General features: G+C 47.2%; 1 protein-coding gene across 1 annotated transcript in view; it reads left to right on the forward strand.

Moving 5' to 3' along the window:
* LOC116943749 (uncharacterized) overlaps window positions 1–18,927 on the forward strand; it is a 191,585-nt gene that overhangs the window by 145,994 nt on the left and 26,664 nt on the right. Inside the window, exons 12-13 of the mRNA XM_076067955.1 lie at window positions 7,561–7,657; window positions 11,454–11,948. Of these exons, the coding sequence (XP_075924070.1) occupies window positions 7,561–7,657; window positions 11,454–11,948 (592 nt within the window). The remainder of the gene's footprint in view (window positions 1–7,560; window positions 7,658–11,453; window positions 11,949–18,927) is intronic.

Raw genomic sequence — 18,927 nt, forward strand, 5'->3', positions numbered from 1 at the left:
TTGTTGGAGAATGGCTCACTGAAGTAGATGTTGCAGAGCTATCTCTGAGAGGCAGTGCTATTCCCACCACCGCTCGACAGTCAAACCGATGTTTGAAGTATTAGAGCTGGAAATTTGTCAATTAAGACCAAACCCCGAGTTACCAGTCCGCAATGTGAGGCACCCCCCCCCCCCCCAAGGTTATCATGTTTATTCTCAAATTGTCTGCTTTCCACACTTGTATTGCAATCGTGCAATCAGCATCGTGTTCCGAGACGAAGCGTACGTTTTGCGACTCTCGCAGTATTTGAAACGAGTTTCAGATGGGCCTGCGGAAACATATGTCACAGAACTACTTCCAACAACCCCTTCAGTGTGGGCCTTTGCACACCGTGCACTAGGGGCGCGCTTTCCTCACGCGCGCCATGCTACAGAGAAATGAATCCATTGGCGGTGACCCGGGTCACCATCGTGACCCGGGGGTGCCAAAACTTCCATAGCTCCGAAACCAGAAGGCCTATGAAGACGGGAAATGTCACTGAGCCCGATCGGCACGCCAAATGTGGAAATAAAAAAACACACGCAAAACACCCATAAAAAAGGGGGGCTGCTGGGGATTTGTGCGTGGCAACGGCTGTTTATCGCTTGTTTTGAAAGTATATCAGGATGCTGGTCTGGCCATTCCCCAGCACGTTCTGCTCCTTACGGGGCGGCCACCCTCCTTGTCTTTGGGAGCGAGACCACTTGGAGGCAATGGCGCACCAGGCGCTCTCTCGGTACGGCCGGCGGTCACGGTCGTGCTGGCAGGATCGACATCGTCGTCATCATCGCTCCCAGCGTCGCCCTCCGGCAGGACAGGGTGGTAGTACCAGCGATGCTCCCAGACAAAAAAAAAACCTTAAACTATCCCCGGCCCACCAATATTTTGCGGTGACCCGGGCTACCGCCAATCGATTCAAAAATCCGTTGCAGAACAGCCGAAGACGATATATTTGGGAATTACCCAAGCTGGAATGTATTTAAAATTAACTGAAAAACAAAATATGATGCGATGGATTTAATTTCTGCAGTGCTTGGGTGTATGGGTGATGACCATCAACTCACTGCATTTGAGAACCCGGGTAAATCCCAAGTGGCTGAAACCTGGATTTGAACCCAATGGGGCCCAGTGATGCCTGCTCAGACTCCTGAGTCACCCCGGACGCATGTAGCGCAGTTGCTGAGCATTCTGTTTATTTATTATCATTATTATTAAAGAGTATCACGTGGTGAATTTTGACAGAAATATTTGCGGGGTTTTCTTTTTTGCATGAATGAATTTTGAGGGACGAATTCTTCCCCGGACTCCACAGGCACTTCACAGCGAGGCAACTTGACAGCGAATGCATATTATAGCATGTCAGGGGGTTGGTCAGTTCACCTTGCACTGCCTCTTAAAGGGCGAGCGAGGCTCCGCTGATGCCGATGATCTTAAGAGGGTTAAAGGAAGGTCAATGATTCGCCGATGAGGCACACAACGAGTTGTCAAGCCCATTTATGGCTGCTCGAAATGTCTTTATTTCTTATAATTGGAAATCCACATTAATTTTAATTTGACGTTTCACATTGCCAGAATAGCAGGGATATTTGACGTTTGTATATGTGTTTCTGCTTGTGTGTGTTTGGTGGTGCATTGGATAGCGCACACACCACTACGAACCCGGCGACTTAAGGTCATGATTATCCAAACCGGCCCTGGCCTCTCCTAGGTCAACTCAGCCTTAAATGAGTACCCGATGTTCTCATCAAGGAGCATGAACAATCACTCGAACTCCAGTGATCCTCATAGCGGCTTTTGGTTGGCCATAGAACAAAAGACGGTCACCGCATCGCGCGCTTTCAAATCATCTAGGTTGAAAACTCATTTCTTTAGAACAGCTTTTTTGTGTTTAATTTGTTGTCCTTCCCCGCACCTTCGATGAGCACGGTTGGCTACGTACGGTGCGAAAAAAGTTCAACACCACCACTCGGGAGACAAAGACGGCCGGGAATGGTGCTGGCCACATCAACCCCTCTTCTGCCACGCCGGCCTTAATAGGTGCTCGTGAGCAGTATTTGCCCTAACAGTTTGTATGGCTATAGAGAGATCTTCGTCTTTATTTGTGCTTATAGTTGTCTGTTTATGTATTGCTCAGTCTCTGTCTGCACCATACATATAATTATCTCTTGGGGGGGGGGGGCGGAAGGGGGGGAGGTAAACACATCATAGTTACGCTGAATAGTTTATGCTTTTGTAAGATTCTATAAAGATCTAAATAAAATGATAGGGACACTGTTTGCCGCAATGGGTAAATGCGGCGGCTGAACATAGCGTATCACCGTTGTAATTAAGACTGCTTTGTAAGTGAAGATGAATATCGATCGAGCTGCGAAGAGCGGCCATTCACTGCAACAAGCAGTTCATTGTGTATAATGAAATGGCAAAGTAATTTCGCCGTCGAGTGCTTTTGGAATACGGAACTTAACAATGAGAATGCGGAACTTAACAATGAAAACTTAACAGTCAAAAGCAACACGCCAATGTAACCAAACAAACAACAAAATATTATTTGGTTCTTTCGGTAAAGTCACGTAGATAAAAAAAATACAAATTAAATAAAATCCACTAATGTAGACTGTAGCCTGGTTCTTAATTGGAGTGAGTGTACTGGCAGTCTATAATGTAGACTGTAGCCTGGTTATTAAGCTGGGGGAGTGTACTGGCAATCTATAATGTGGACTGTAGCCTGGTTATTAAGTTTAGTGAGTCTACTGACAGTCTATAATGTAAACTGTAGCAATGGTTATGATACTGAGTGAGCGCACTGGGAGTCTATAATGTGGACTTATTCTGGTTCTTTTAGTAATACAAATAAAATAAAGAATAAAAATAAAAACCGCGACGTTTCGATCGCAACACAAGCGGTCGTCATCAGGAAAAGGGGAGTTAGCCTCTAAAAAACTGTTGATAAAGCTTTAGAGATGGGCGTAGCCTAAGTGTGTCAAGTTTAATAACCGTTGCTACAGTCTACATTATAGACTGCCAGGCTACAGAATACTAGCAGGCTACAGAATACTACTACTAATTACTACTAACTCAGTAAAATACTACTACTACTGACTACTAACTCAGTAGAATACTACTACTAACTACTACTAACTCAGTAGAATACTACTAACTACAACTAACTCAGTTACTACTACTATCTACTACTAACTCAGTAGAATACTACTACTAACTACTACTAACTCAGTAGAATACTACTACTAACTACTACTAACTCAGTATAATACTACTAACTACTACTAACTCAGTAGAATACTACTACTAACTACTACTAACTCAGTAGAATACTACTACTAACTACTACTAACTCACTAGAATACTACTACTAACTACTACTAACTCAGTATAATACTACTAACTACTACTAACTCAGTAGAATACTACTACTAACTACTACTAACTCAGTAGAATACTACTACTAACTGCGAAAATAATGGATGCGGTCTGAAAGCCACCGTAAGTGTGAACAATCAATTAAGACCCGAAATGGTTTATCAAATACTTCCAATGATTGCACAGCCAGAATCCATCTTCCCCCCTCCTCTTTTCCGAACACAGATGGACTCGTCCATCTGAATAACTTCCAAATCGCTCTCCGTGGTGCTAACGTTAAAAAAAAACGCCACTTTTTTCCAATTTTTCTTGCTGTGGTTTTCACACCTGATGATGATTGCTTGTGTTGCAGTCGAAACGTCGTGATAATTTTATTGTCTTATATTTTATTATTTTATTGTTTCCCTTCTACGTGACTTTACCGAAAGAACCAAGAATATGAATCCCTGAAGTCACGAAAGCTTTTAATCAAAATATAATTTAATACTTCAATATATGTTTCACTGACTTTATTCATTATTATACCCAATCATAATGTTTTTGTTTCGTGATCATTTTCATGCATGTAATAGCTTATGTATTTATTTCAGGAAAATCACTAAAAAGGCCATTATCATTATCCCTTAAATTTGCTATTCACGAGCATCTCCGGAACGTATTGTTCTCTACTAACGAGGGAATGCTGTACGTGTGTATGTATGCTCAACTTCTTTCGCACCGTACGTAGCAAATACACTGCTGGATTCGCGTGTGCTTCCTTTACGACCATTAAATACCTCGTTCGTTAAATGCGCAACATTCCTTAAGGACCCCTCCTGTACTCGTTCTCTGTAATGTCGACTTTTTCTATCTTTTATTGCTGTTGTTGCTGCGCTCACACAACATGGATCAACCTCCCTTGTAAAATAGCCAGGCAAATTGGCTAAACGTGATCACCATCCGTGCAACACATCAAACAAACTAAGCAGTTAACGTTTACATTTTGGCAGGTAAGGCCCATTGAGTTATATAGCTATTTTTCTTATAAGTGGCTCTAAACGTGCGATGTTGATTCTAAATGTGGAGGGGAAAGAAAAACGGAGAAAAAATCCACGCGACTCCGGTGAGAGCGACACGCAAACTTCAAAAATAGACAGCAGGCGTCCGTCAGGGTCGGCATCGAACCTACGACCTCATGCATACCAGGCGAGGGAGTTAACATCTCCTAGCCACCGTGATGAAGAGAGAGAGAGAGACACGCAATCTCCAAATATGCAGCAGGCGTCCGTCCGAGTCGGGATAGAGCCCACGACATCCTGCATACCAGGCGAGGTAGTTAACATCTCATAGCCACCGTGATGAAGAGAGAGAGACACGCAAACTCCAAATATACAATAGGCGTTGTCAGGGTCGGGATCGAACCCACGACCTACTGCATACCGGGCGAGGCAGATAACATCTCGCCACTACGGCACCCAAGCAAATAAACTCAAACTCAACAGATGCAGACCCAAGCCTTCTCAATCCCTCACAGTCCTGCGATACAACAATACACCTGCGCAGGCGTCGATCTCACCGCTCCCATCTCCGCATAGTGGACGTCTCCTCTCGCAGCCACTCACTCGGTTGCTGTTCTCGCCCAGCAGTCAACAACTCTTCTTGCCATACTTAAATGAGACAGAGATATTGTGATAAGAATTAACTCAAATGAAAAATGTACGAGTATAGAATGCATCTGAGGACCCTTGTGTATTATCATTATTAGTATTACTACGCCTGCTGTTTACGCAGAAAACCCCCCACTAAATTTCAACTATTTTTCATACCAAGTTTTCGCTGTGGCAGGCGATATTGTAGATGTGTGCAATCGCAATTGGGTGATTTACGGGTAATTTTTCAGCATTGGGATGTTTGCCTATGGTTTTCATTAGCCATGGGGGGAGCGGATAACCCGGAGGAAACCACACGGGAAGGTGCCAGAGTTGGGAATGGAACCCAGGCCTTTCTCATCGTGCCGCGTGGCACGCGTGTTCACCGCTGCTCCACCCTGCCACCCAGGGGTCGCTATCGGGGACCACCTTTTTCGCGTGCGCCGTTCTCACCGAACGCGTTAAGCGTCCCTCAGCGAGTCGCGTTAATCAGATTGGAATTGCACACGTTGGAAGCGACGTGAGATCGCATTCCATCAGGGCCAGGTACTACTGTGCTCATTACAACAACAACAAAACTGAAATTGAAACCTGAACCTCAGGAGAGCAACCACCTGAAAGATCGCCGGGTGGTTCAGAGGTCAGAGCACTGAGCTGACACCGCTGAGATGCTGGCTTCGAATTCACCTGTGATTAAAGAGGGGTTTCTCAAGGGGAGTGACATTGATGGCCTGAGACCGGTCACCAATGACTGGGCAAAAATGCAGTGCATGTAAACTTGGTTGGGTCTTCAGTTTTGGCTAAATTCCAGCTTTCGTGCTTAAAATAGTGGAACGACTGTTACGTGATGAAAATTATGTTCATATGCAGAGTAGGTGTGAAAGGACTGCACTCTACAGATCCCAAAAGGTAGCTCTTTGATATCCGCTCCCGTGGGCCATTCTAGAACACAAAGGTTTGCAATGCTCTGGAAGAGATTCGACTGGATATTTTGTCTCACGGCACGATGCTGATCGTACAATCGGGATATGTACGCGGTATGTATGTTGAACTTTTTTCGCACCGTACGTAGCTAAGCATGCTAATTGGAGGTGGTCACATTACCTAGCAGTAGCTCATTCACCCGCTTGTCACAGAGGTTCGTGGTTCGTTTCCTGCAGGCTTTTCTAGTTAATACGTCCACTGGATTTACCATGAAATATCCATCATCTGTTTCACAGTGGATGCTAAAGATGTTGTGATGTCATTTGATGAAGAGTGGGCCATTGTGTGCTGGCATCATTGTCCACATTTACCACGTTTTAAAAATAATTTAAAAGTTACTTATCATTACTCTTTGGTTCTTTCGGTAAAGTCACGTAGGTATAAAAATAAAACAAAAAATAATATATCACGACGTTAACCACGGAAAAAAATAATACGGCAGTTCCACTGCTGGATTATTTTTTTTCCGCCTGAGGACGACCGCTTGTGTTGCGATCGAAACCTCATGATGATTTTTTTATTTTTGGTTTTATTTTTATACCTCCGTGACTTTACCGAAAGAACCAAAGAGTATGGATTCCTGTAGTCACGAAAGCTTCAAGTCAAGATTACTTACAGAATCATTGTCCAACTCCTGCAAAAACGTATCAGGACCATCTTTAAAAAAGAGATTACACTCAGTGAGGTTTTCTTGGCGAAACAAGTGTAATACTAAAAAGAAAATACATTTTGTGGCATAAATGTCACCATTTTAAGTAAAAAGAGAGACCACCTGCATGCTATTATTGTACGTTTACATATTAGAACAAAAGTTACCCTCTATCTGTTTAATGTTTTTGTAACTTAATTTTACTTTGATCAGTCTCAAAAATAATCTGCCGGAGCCTGCTTACGCTACAGGGCACCCATTATTGAACACTGATTTATGTTTGTGCAATATTTTAATTTATTTCTCACGTGACGACACGGTTGTTTTTGCCCTGATTTATATTGGCTTCATTGCTGTACTGTACTTTATTTGTTTTTTTTTACTTTTGTCATTTAGATGACCCAGGTTACTCATGCAAATGAAACTATATCCTGGTCTCTTGAGTTACTTTATTTATGTATCCCACACTGAGTCATAGGACTCTTTTTCAGGCAAGGGCCCTGCGCTGGGCTTTTATTTTTAAGATGTTTTCAGCCAATTAATGACGAGTGTTAATAATCCAAGTGGGAGGAAACCGGAGCACCCAGAGAAAAGCCCCAGCTTGCACGAGCACAACACTCCATCCCTGTACAGATCAGAAACAGGTGGCGATTAGTCCTTTTGCTGCGCTGCCTTCTCCTGGCGAGCCAGGGTATGGTGCCTCGACAGCCCACGGGAAGGGAATTTCACAACGTCTGTGCGCGATCCACCAATCCTCGCTGCTTGCCCCCCACAGTGCCGGATGACAGGCCACGTGCGGAGCTCCTACTGCCCGGTTCTCCCCGCCCGGTTAAACAAAATGATCAGCGTGAAACTTGAAACCGCGTAACCTTTCACCTTCACCATCCACTCCTGTGCCTCAGCGCACCGCCGATGAGGAGGATGCGATTGGGGATGGCGTGGCACCTGCATCGCGCGGAGACGCGCCATCACCGCGGGGAGATGGGCAGCGCTTCACAGGTGAGCTAAAAACGAGACGCAAGCACAGATAACAACAACAACAACAAAAAACGCCATCACGGAATCGTAATGCGTTGCGTGGTAGCAAGCGTGGCCGATAAGATATTTCACATTTATTTTGTAATGAAAAGGGTCGTGTGCCTATTAAATCGCCTGATGTGGTTGGGTTTTGTGTGTGTTTGTGTTATTTCGTTTTATTTGTTTATCGTTATTAACATTTGCCTCGCGTCCAGCGAGAGTGGTCTTGCTGCTCGCCTAGATGCACACACATGCACACGCACTTTTCCTCCGAATGTGTACTGAAAAATCACATCAAAACAATACTGCGCGGGCTTTGAAAGGAGGCAGCGGTGACTCAGACTCTGATGTGAACAGGTTACAGGGACGATATGGAGAAATGTAACATTTTACGCCTCACGTTGCGTGATGAGAAAGAAAGGAAATGTCAAGAGAAGTGTATTAGGGTTAGGAAAGGGTCACGCAGATGAATGGTGCAGAATGTGAGCAAGCACAAAGAGAGAGAGCGAAGAAAAAAACTAAAAACTAAAATATGAGTAAAAATAATAATAATGCAGTGATGAATAAGTTCCTCCGGCCGAAACGTGGAAAATGCCACGATGCAGTTGTACGCACTGCGGGCATTTTTGCCGGCAATGCCCAACATTGAAAATCCATCACGCTTTCAGCCGAGCCAACTGCCATAAAGATTTTAATCTCAGATATCTTGGCCTCCCTTGGCCTTTTAGCCTGTAATGTTGCCAGGCATCCACTACCCCAGGCACTGATTGCTGCTGATGTTGCCTCTGCCTCGAAGGGAAGGGGGTTGTGGGGGAGGGTGGGGGGCGAGGCGGGGGGGGGGGCAGGAAGGGACAGCTGGACTCTATGCCTCTGAGTAATGAGACCCGTGAGTGATATTTTGGGCATAAAAACCTGTCATAATTAGGGCTGGAAAATGGGAAATTTATTTAAATTAAATTACATCATTTGAACTCTTTAACGATGATGATAATGTTATAGTGGGGGATCTGCGGGCCATAAAATAGCCGTTAAAGCAGCTTGGGATTTGGGTATTGAAGACAAATGTAATGACGGACACTCACAGGCGTACATACACACAACTCAGCCCTCAGGTATCTACAGCTGAGGATCAAATGAGAGGTGGCAGTTCAGCAGCCCTACATAGCATAGCACGACCCCCCCCCCCCCCACCGCGTTTCCCCTACCCCCCATTGCATTTAATTGCAGGTTTGTGACCAATTCAATAACGGCTGCTGTTGAGAACGCAGGTTGAGCAGCAGTGTTGAATGGCCAAGTGCTGTTTTTAGGAGCGAAGGTGCGGTCTTCCAATTACGCGCCACTGCTGAAGGCACGGGCCTCCACTAGATGGAGCTTTGCAGAGCCCATCTGGATGGGGGGAAGGGCGGGGGGTTGTCTACTCTATCACTGGTGGCCAGGCGTTTTGAAAGAGGAGGAGTAGCCCACACTTGAACCGGCAACCTCTGGGATTGTAAGTCCAGAGGACTTAACCGTTACACCGTGGCAGCATTCCATCATGTGTAGGGAAGAATTGCAAATCCCATACAATTCTAAGTCTCTTGTTTGGGTTGACCACCGACTGTACCAGTCACAGAAAAGTGCAAAAACAAAATATGTTAAAATATATTTTTAGATTTTCCGTGAAGCGGTATTTATTCATGAATGTATTCATGAATAACCCAGAATATCCAAGAGTGACAGGGTAATTGAAAGTTCTCATTTTCTAAGGTAGCCCAATGTAACAGCAGCAGTAGCAGCAGCGGTGGCAGCAGCAGCAGCACCACCACCATTTACACCCAAGTCACATCTAGAAACGATGACAGTGTGTGTAGCATTCCCACCGAAGTCGTGAGAAATATCAAAGCGTGGGGGAGAGAAGCCCCCACCACCGTCCCACATCGAGAAAAATATTGGAAATCTCTCACGTAATTTTGTGTTTTTTTGCATATAGCTCGCCAGCCAGGGTAGCCACATGGGCTGGTGGCAGGGCCCAGCGGTAGCGCCTTCACCGCTTGTTGCGGAGTTTCACGGTTCGAACCCAGCGGCCGCCCTGGTAATTACTGCCACTGTACTCACCGTAAAGATCCCCTTGACGTGATTTTTAAGAGTAGGCCGCTGCGTGTGTGCCCAGCGTCACGGTGCAAATTGGCCAAATTTTAAAGATTACAGATGACTTGGTTGAAATTATACGTAGCAACAATTGCTCCCTGCTGCGAACACATGGCAGGACCCTCATAAGACTCAGTCAGGCTTTCTTGGGTAAACAAGAAAAATAACTATACTAATATCTGATACAAAAAAATCAATACATTTGATGGGAAGAAGCATATTTCACAATACCAAAGGACAGAACTGCATGTAAATGCATTGCCTTGAGTGGTTTGTTGTTATTATTACTACTATAGTTACACAACTGACAAAAGCCAGGAATATTAATGTACCGGCAAGACTGGTAGATTTCCCAGGACTCCATCTATCTAAAAATCAAAATACAGGACAGGTGGCAGCACTGGATTTCAGATTTTGATGCAGGACAGTACTGCACCACTGTTAGAAGTAAAACAATAATCAAAGTAAATAAATAATTGCACCCCTTTGTCCATCCACCGGTCAATAAAGACCCCCGTCATATGAATGTCGTGGGGCTGATTTGACCATTCACACTACACTATGCGCTATAAAAAAGAATAGTGTATAGTGGTAGTGTGTATGGTCAAACCGTACTTTATCATGCTGATCAGTGCAGGTTAGTGAAGGCAGGTACCCAAGACCGGCTCATTTATCACTCGCCACTGATGTTAGCCGTGGCTGACAATCAAATCTCATCGCCTAGAATCTAAACGACTTGATGAAAAAAAAACTTGCTCCTACGGAAGAACATAGGATTTCTTGTTTTCACAGTGATACGTGGAAAAATAAAATGGAAATTTACTGTTTAATTTCCTAAAGGCCTTAACTCCCATTCAATAAATGTGCTCAAGGGTGTGCCAGATCACTGAAGGGATAACAGATATTGCTTTAAACAATATGCTCACTTTGGGCCATGCAAGTATTTATTTAAGTACGATAAAAAAATAAAGTTGTATGTGTTTTGATTCACAACTTGTTTCTTTTAAGGTGAGATAGTATAGGTATAAAAAGCAAAGAAAAGCAAAGCTCAACTCTTCGTGAGAGCTGAGCTTTTGTTTATACCTGATGATGCTGGATGTAAGCTCCAGCGAATTGTCAACACTTTTGCTTGCTGTTCAACATTCTGGCCTGCTGAAAAACCCAAACCAATTGGCATATTCGTCCACGTTGACAACTTGTTTTTGATTGGCTCTATCAGGTGATGGAGTGTTTACAGTGAAAAAAATCGCATTATACCTACATGCTGATCTAACCTACAATAAACTAATTATGAATGATAATATCAATATAAACGTTTGTTAACAACCTCGCCTGGTATACGTGAGCTCGTGAGTTCGATCCCAACTCTGACGCCTGTATATTTAGAGTTTGCATGTTCTCCCCGTGGTCGCGTGGATTTTTCTCCGGGTCCTACGCTTTTTCCCTCAAAATTTAGAAACGTAGGTTTAGAGTATCCGGCTGCTATACATTTCTATGTGATAAGCCACTTCGTTGAGCTACCATTTGTGGCCAGGTCTCTTCTGAAAAAGAGCTCAGCAGGCCTTACCCGGTAAAATAAATATAGTTTAGCTTGTGTTTTCTTTTCTTTTGCGTTCCCCCCCCCCCACCACCACGTTGTTCCCTCGAGCAGATTTTGCATGTGAGACGCATACTCTGGACAGCGGCATCGGAACATTCCCCCCTGTGGACCCGGCCACGCGCAGCGGTGGCAGAACGTCCCTGTGGCGCGTGCTCAGCCTCACCTCCCAGAATGGCCCGAAAAAATCCCAGAAGCCCTCTGACTCTCCCCACAATTGCCCGCAGCAGAAGTCGAAAATTCCGCCCGGCGCTCCACGCGGCGCCCTGGTGCGCAAGCTACCGCGCGCGGAGCCGCACGGTGCTTCGCACGGCGAGCCAGGCCCAGGCCGTCCCTGGCTCGCGAAACCACGGTGGGCACCGCGAGGCCACACCGGCGCCGCTCTGCGAGGGAGCGAGGCGGAGGCGGGCGACGGTGCCCCGCGCCGCGCCGCCCGCAAATCTGACGCGTGGGAAAACGAGAAACGGCCGCCACTGCGTGAAGCAGGAGGGGCCTTGCCGGAGGGAAGTCACGGCGCAGCAGCTCCTGCGCCCAGGCTCGCCATCTCAGGTGAGTGAGAAGTCGGCGGCGTTCAGGTGGCGTTCAGGTGGCATCACAAAAAACTGGACACACGCCGGGGGCATGCTCTTGACAGAGTGCAAAATAAGATGCGTATGGCTGTGTCAGGAGCAAGAGCATGAGAGTGGCTGTAACCAGATATTACTGGAAGATAGCGTAAATGATAAAATTATAAAATAGTTAAAATCCAGCAATGGATGGAGGCCCCGCCACGTCATTTCGTTCGTGTTATTTTTTGCATACTTCACCACGCTGGTCCATGTGGGTTTGTGAAGGGAGGGAAGGCAGGACCGGTTCTGATATCGCTCGCCATTGATGGTAGCAGTGGCCCAGGAATGAAACTTAGTTTTCCGGGATCATCGTGCAGTATGTTGAATTTCTTTTGCACCGTACGTAGCCAACCATGCTCATGGGAGGTGCGGGGGAAGGACAAACTAAACACAAAAATCAGTTCTGAAGAATTTTTTTTCAATCTAGATTTTAAAGTGCATAGCTCCAGTGGCTTCCGAATATCGGAAGGAAGAGACTTTCAGACAGCCGCAGAAGCGCATCTGTAAGCGCGCGATGCAAGTGATCGTCTTTGTTTGATGGCGAGCCAAAAGCCGCCGTGAAGATGACCGGAGTTTGCGTGATGGTTCATGCTCCTTGACAAAATCAGAAAGATATTGTGGTTCATTTCTTGCAAAAACTGCATGCGTCATGAGTACGAGCTCATAATGTATCCATTCAGCAACCGGAAACCAATGGAGGTCAGCGAGCACCGGACAAACATGGTCGGATCTTGCAGTACCCATCACAACACATGCCAACGAATGTTGTACACTCAACCGCCACTCTACCCCATTAGCAGTGTCGAATAGCGTGTGTGAAAAATATATGATTTTTAGATTCGTATGCGTCGCATGTAATGGGTTCATGTCACCCATTGCAGCCACTTCGAGGCACTACAATTCAAGGCGATGTTAGAAAATTTAAATCTTGAAATCCACACACATCTTGAAAATGCACGTGACCGTGAATCTGGCAATGAATTCAATTACTTGGAGACGCACGTAGATGAATTATTACACGCACGACTTAATTTCAGCCGAAGCTGACCGCTGCTGATCTCGAGAACATAATTTCCTTTCCACCCCTTTCTGCTGTCAGAAAGTGGGGGGGGGGGGCCCAGTAAATATTCCATGAGAAATAAAGCCCAAGTTAGAGGCGAACTTGCAATGAGTGGAAGCTACACGTATGGATTATTGAGGAATTATAGAATAAGAGTGATTGTTACCAGATATGTAAAAGGATTATCTGGATTTACCTAAAGGCATTACATGTGTACATTCTTATATTCTTAAAAATGCATGTGGCAAGCACCAGTGCACAGTTATCAGTGCCCGGGACACCACCAAAAAAAAATGATGCCACTCGATCTCATCAGCAATTCATTGAAAATTGCATTTTAGTGCTGCTTACACAAAAAAAGGGGAAGAAAAAAAAACCTCATAAATATCTGCAGTGTCTCGCAGGAGAAACGCGAACTGTGTTGTCATAATGTTTTATTTTTATGTCACGTAAACTGCCACAGAAGAACACATTTGCATAGTGGGCTTCGAAGACTTTGCCAGCCCACCATAATGGGTGAGGCGAGAGAGGGTAAATTAGCGAAAGAAGTGTCAAGTGGAGACGGTGAGGCATAATTAGGACAATTAGGCACAAATGTATTGCCAAACAGCCTTCCCAGAACAATCACATCAGACCATGGCTGGCACGGGAATTCTGATTCCTTCTACCCTCATTGCCAATTCACAGTGTCCCTCACCAATCTATCACCACCGAACTCACTTCTCATCGCCGTGCTCTTCAGAGCTAATTATCTAAAGATAATCGCCTTTCATTCTCTACCTTGTTCTTATCGATGGGAGTTTTTTGGTTTCCCCCGCATTCTGGTTCGACGGGTGCCCATCGAGTTACTCTTCTGGAGGTTCTAGTCTGAAGGGTAACGCACATGTGACTTCATTCGGGTTCGGCATTCGATTTCCCGGCGCGGCAGTTCCTAAGTCCCCCTCCCTCCTCAACTAGCCCCCTCCCCCCCCCCCCCTCCAGCAGTAGAAATGGGTACACCGCAAGTTGGTCGATCAGAAGGCCGCGTGTGATGGGGTAAAGTGTGGGAACTCCCCACCACCTTCTCCCCAGATGTCTTCGCCAGCATGGAAGTGTCGAGTTTGTGCGGGGCCATTAGTATTGTATGTATGTTGATCTTCTTTCACTCTGTGCCTAGCCAACCGTGCTCATCAGAGGTTCGATTAGGACTGAGTGTAGGTCGGGGGGGGGGAGTTACAAAATGGACAAGGGGAGAATGCCAATCGAAACAATGACAGAAGGGTACTGGCAAGGAAGGTGGGATATAGGGGATTAGGGGAAACCCCAGAAAGATGCATTTTGGCAAGGATAGAGGAGAGGGTAGATAAGGGGATGGGCCTATTATCATCACGATTCGTGTGGGCATATATCCCCGTAGGTGTCCACTGCACATTTGTCATTTGTTTTCACATTCGTCATTTGTTTCCACTTTCCTTTGTCTGGTGCCAATATAATCAAGTAGTGTGCAAATATTTCTGGCACCAATCTCTTATGTCGTCGTCAAAGCCATTCTCTGTTCGGGAAGGGACTTAAGGGGAAGAAGAGGCTGGTCGTCAACAACGGTTGTCGTGCCCAACAAGTGTTTGTGTTGGTGTTGTTGGAACAACAACGCTCCCTTAGCAGGACGACTCGTGTAGCCTCCCATTCAGAAGATTAGAGACCAGAAGGGTGGAGGGCAGAACAGTGGAGGAGCCCAGAAGGGTGGGGGAGCCCATTAGGGTGGAGGAGCCCATTAGGGTGGAGGAGCCCATTAGGGTGGAGGAGCCCAGAAGGGTGGAGGAGCCCAGAAGGGTGGTGGAGCCCATTAGGGTGGAGGAGCCCATTAGGGTGGAGGAGCCCAGAAGGATGGAGGAGCCCATTAGGGTGGAGGAGCCCATTAGGGTGGAGGAGCCCAGAAGGGTGGAGGAGCCCAGAAGGGTGGAGGAGACCAGAAGAGTGGAGGAGCCCATTAGGGTGGAGGAGCCCAGAAGGGTGGAGGAGCCCAGAAGGGTGGAGGAGCCCAGAAGGGTGGAGGAGCCCATTAGGGTGGAGGAGCCCAGAAGGGTGGAGGAGCCCAGAAGGGTGGAGGAGCCCATTAGGGTGGAGGAGCCCATTAGGGTGGAGGAGCCCAGAAGGGTGGAGGAGCCCATTAGGGTGGAGGAGCCCAGAAGGATGGAGGAGCCCATTAGGGTGGAGGAGCCCATTAGGGTGGAGGAGCCCAGAAGGGTGGAGGAGACCAGAAGAGTGGAGGAGCCCATTAGGGTAGAGGAGCCCAGAAGGGTGGAGGAGCCAAGAAGGGTGGAGGAGCCCAGAAGGGTGGAGGAGCCCATTAGGGTGGAGGAGCCCAGAAGGGTGGAGGAGCCCAGAAGGGTGGAGGAGCCCAGAAGGGTGGAGGAGCCCAGAAGGGTGGTGGAGCCCATTAGGGTGGAGGAGCCCATTAGGGTGGAGGAGCCCATTAGGGTGGAGGAGCCCAGAAGGGTGGAGGAGCCCAGAAGGGTGGAGGAGACCAGAAGAGTGGAAGAGCCCATTAGGGTGGAGGAGCCCAGAATGGTGGAGGAGCCCAGAAGGGTGGAGGAGCCCAGAAGGGTGGAGGAGCCCATTAGGGTGGAGGAGCCCAGAAGGGTGGAGGAGCCCAGAAGGGTGGAGGAGCCCATTAGGGTGGAGGAGCCCATTAGGGTGGAGGAGCCCAGAAGGGTGGAGGAGCCCAGAAGGGTGGAGGAGACCAGAAGGGTGGAGGAGCCCAGAAGGATGGAGGAGCCCATTAGGGTGGAGGAGCCCATTAGGGTGGAGGAGCCCAGAAGGGTGGAGGAGACCAGAAGAGTGGAGGAGCCCATTAGGGTGGAGGAGCCCAGAAGGGTGGAGGAGCCAAGAAGGGTGGAGGTGCCCAGAAGGGTGGAGGAGCCCATTAGGGTGGAGGAGCCCAGAAGGGTGGAGGAGCCCATTAGGGTGGAGGAGCCCAGAAGGGTGGAGGAGCCCAGAAGGGTGGAGGAGCCCAGAAGGGTGGAGGAGCCCAGAAGGATGGAGGAGCCCATTAGGGTGGAGGAGCCCAGAAGGGTGGAGGAGCCCATTAGGGTGGAGGAGCCCAGAAGGGTGGAGGAGCCCATTAGGGTGGAGGAGCCCAGAAGGGTGGAGGAGCCCAGAAGGGTGGAGGAGCCCAGAAGGGTGGAGGAGCCCAGAAGGATGGAGGAGCCCATTAGGGTGGAGGAGCCCAGAAGGGTGGAGGAGCCCATTAGGTTGGAGGAGACCAGAAGGGTGGTGGAGGCCAGAAGGGTGGAGGAGCCCATTAGGGTGGAGGAGCCCATTAGGGTGGAGGTGCCCAGAAGGGTGGAGGAGGCCAGAAGAGTGGAGGAGGCCAGAAGGGTGGAGGAGCCCATTAGGGTGGAGGAGCCCATTAAGGTGGAGGAGCCCAGAAGGGTGGAGGAGCCCATTAGGGTGGAGGAGCCCAGAAGGGTGGAGGAGCCCAGAAGGGCCTCTAGAGATGCTCTCTTCAGCCCTTCTGCCAGATATTCATGGGTTGCACCTTTAGCTTTTTGAATACAAAAAAGGTTATTTTAAAACCCCAGAGTCTAAATGTTTAGTGGAAACTTTATATTGAGTTTAAGTGTTTCTTTTTTCTTCTTCAAATCAATCAAATTTCCTCTTATAAACAACGTCTGTTCTTTGACCTACTGGAATGAAAAAAATTAACACATTGTCATGTTATGTTTGGATTGCAAAAGCAACTGGAAATGTCCCCATAGAGTAAAAGCAACCGAGACTTGTGTGATAACGAATAAATTAACACGTTGCTTAAAGAGCAGTGTGATAAACACGCCCGCGTATAAAATGGAATCTAACAGGATTTCCTGGAATTAAACGAACGATTAAGTGGCCCAAACAAGGCATGATTTTGATAGGAGGATTTTCAGATGCCCCATTGAGATGCATGGAGTTTGAGCACAAGTATGCACAGTTACCTAATTTGCTCGTGAATTCTAAGCTTCGTAGAGCCGTGGCAGAGATTTCATTCAAGACGTCACAACCGATTAGTTGGAAATTAATATACGTGTTTGAATGTATCAGTGAATTGTTCATTTGCATGACAAACACGGCCGAGAGCTTGGTTGTAATAATAAATGACAGCTCTTTGTTGGATGAAAGCCCTCCTCAACCCCATGTCGGTTATGTGGGTTGATTGGGCACAGTTCACCACGCTGGACAATGTGGGTTGATGAAAGGGACCCATCAGGACCATTTCAGATATCACTCGCCACTCATGTTAGCCTTGGCCGGCAGCTGAAAAGGTATCCCACGATGTAGCTGCTCAACCCGAGCTACAAATGCTCTGATACGTGCATTGTTTTTGCACTGTTAGCCTTTTGGCGTTGTTCTCTGGTCCTACACAGATGGTGAGACGAGGTCATGAAGGAGGCTGCTTGTCTCTGGTGTAGGCCAATCAGTTTCAAAGACAATGCCCATATATTATCGGAGCATGTTTGTTTGCATGTTTGCCACAAGTACGTGTGCTTAATGCTCACTTCATTGCTTGCGAAAGGTATCTATTTGGTGTTTGAACAACACCTCCTGTTAAATTTCCATATTTTGATCCTGGCAACAACAACAAAAATGTCCCATGATGTACTCTAGCTGAACTCGGCTTGCCGGGTTCACAACACAGTGCAATAACCACTCCACCGCTACCACTCCCGGAACCGGGCCTGGTGCCCCCTCTTCAACCCGCACGAAAGAAGGGGTTCATTTCCGGATCAGTGACCGGGAAAATCATCAGAATATGTATTTATTTATACTGGAGGAATCCGATGAGCTATAAAACTATTTTTCGCAGATGTCCAGTCGGGGGTGGGTAGGAATGTGTCAACAACAAAAAAACAAGTTACAAAAAAAGGAAAAAATAAACCACCAAAACACATACAAATTAAACTAAACCATCCCCATTCTACCAGGCAAAGGCCACTGAGGTGTTTACTTATTTTTCAGAAGCGACCTGGCCACGTGATAGCTCAACAAAGTGGCCCCATCATTTGAACATTTAATATTCACAAGCCCGGCACACCTCATCCAGTATTACCTCTCACTATGGCCACGACTCCGAGTCACATGCCTGCCCCAGTTTAACGGCATCCTGGAAAATATTGCATGGGAAATTACGCCCTGTGGTGAATTATGGTCGAGGCATGTGGAAGGATTCATCCAGCAGTGGATTGACAAAGAGCTGCAAATGCACTGTAAGTGGACCATACACATGTGCGTGCGTATACGACTACAGATTGAGCTGTAACCAACCCCACCTTGGGACAAAACTACTGCGACCAAATATTTGGCATAAAGATGGTGTCACAGACACGCACGTGCACACCCATCGACCGTACTATCGCTTCATTGAAAATTGAGTTTAGCTCAGCGCTGCCCGGTGGAGGTTTTTTTTGCAATCTCTGGTGCGGAAAGTAAGAGGGCCCGGGCCATGACCGCAGAGTACTCGAAGCGAACGGGTCAATAAGCCCCCGCGTGCTTTAATGTGCCTTCTCCTTAGCCTCATCGATTTCGGCCGTAAAATATGAGCTCTTACCACACCCGCCACCTCTTGGGGCAGCACTTGTCCCGTAAGAAGGGAAAGCGCGCTCCTCACACGGCCGGTTCCCCTTCCTCCTCCTCCTGCTGCTGCCTGTGCTTTATCGCCGCGCTGAGTTATGTTGACGCGGCGGTGAGTTACGGCGCGTTAAAAATGTAAAAATTGCGGAGCGGAGGGGGGGGTGGGGGACAAAAAAAATGTTCGCCATCAACATTCATCCTTGGCTAAAAGCTGTAATGATAGAGAGAACGGAGTGCTCGAGTACGCGGGTGCACGCGCCTGCGTTGGAGGCCG

This window comes from Petromyzon marinus, chromosome 19, assembly GCF_048934315.1.
Source record: "Petromyzon marinus isolate PM22_M1 ecotype Great Lakes invasive population chromosome 19, UKy_Petmar_22M1.pri1.0, whole genome shotgun sequence".
Lineage (NCBI taxonomy): Eukaryota > Metazoa > Chordata > Hyperoartia > Petromyzontiformes > Petromyzontidae > Petromyzon > Petromyzon marinus.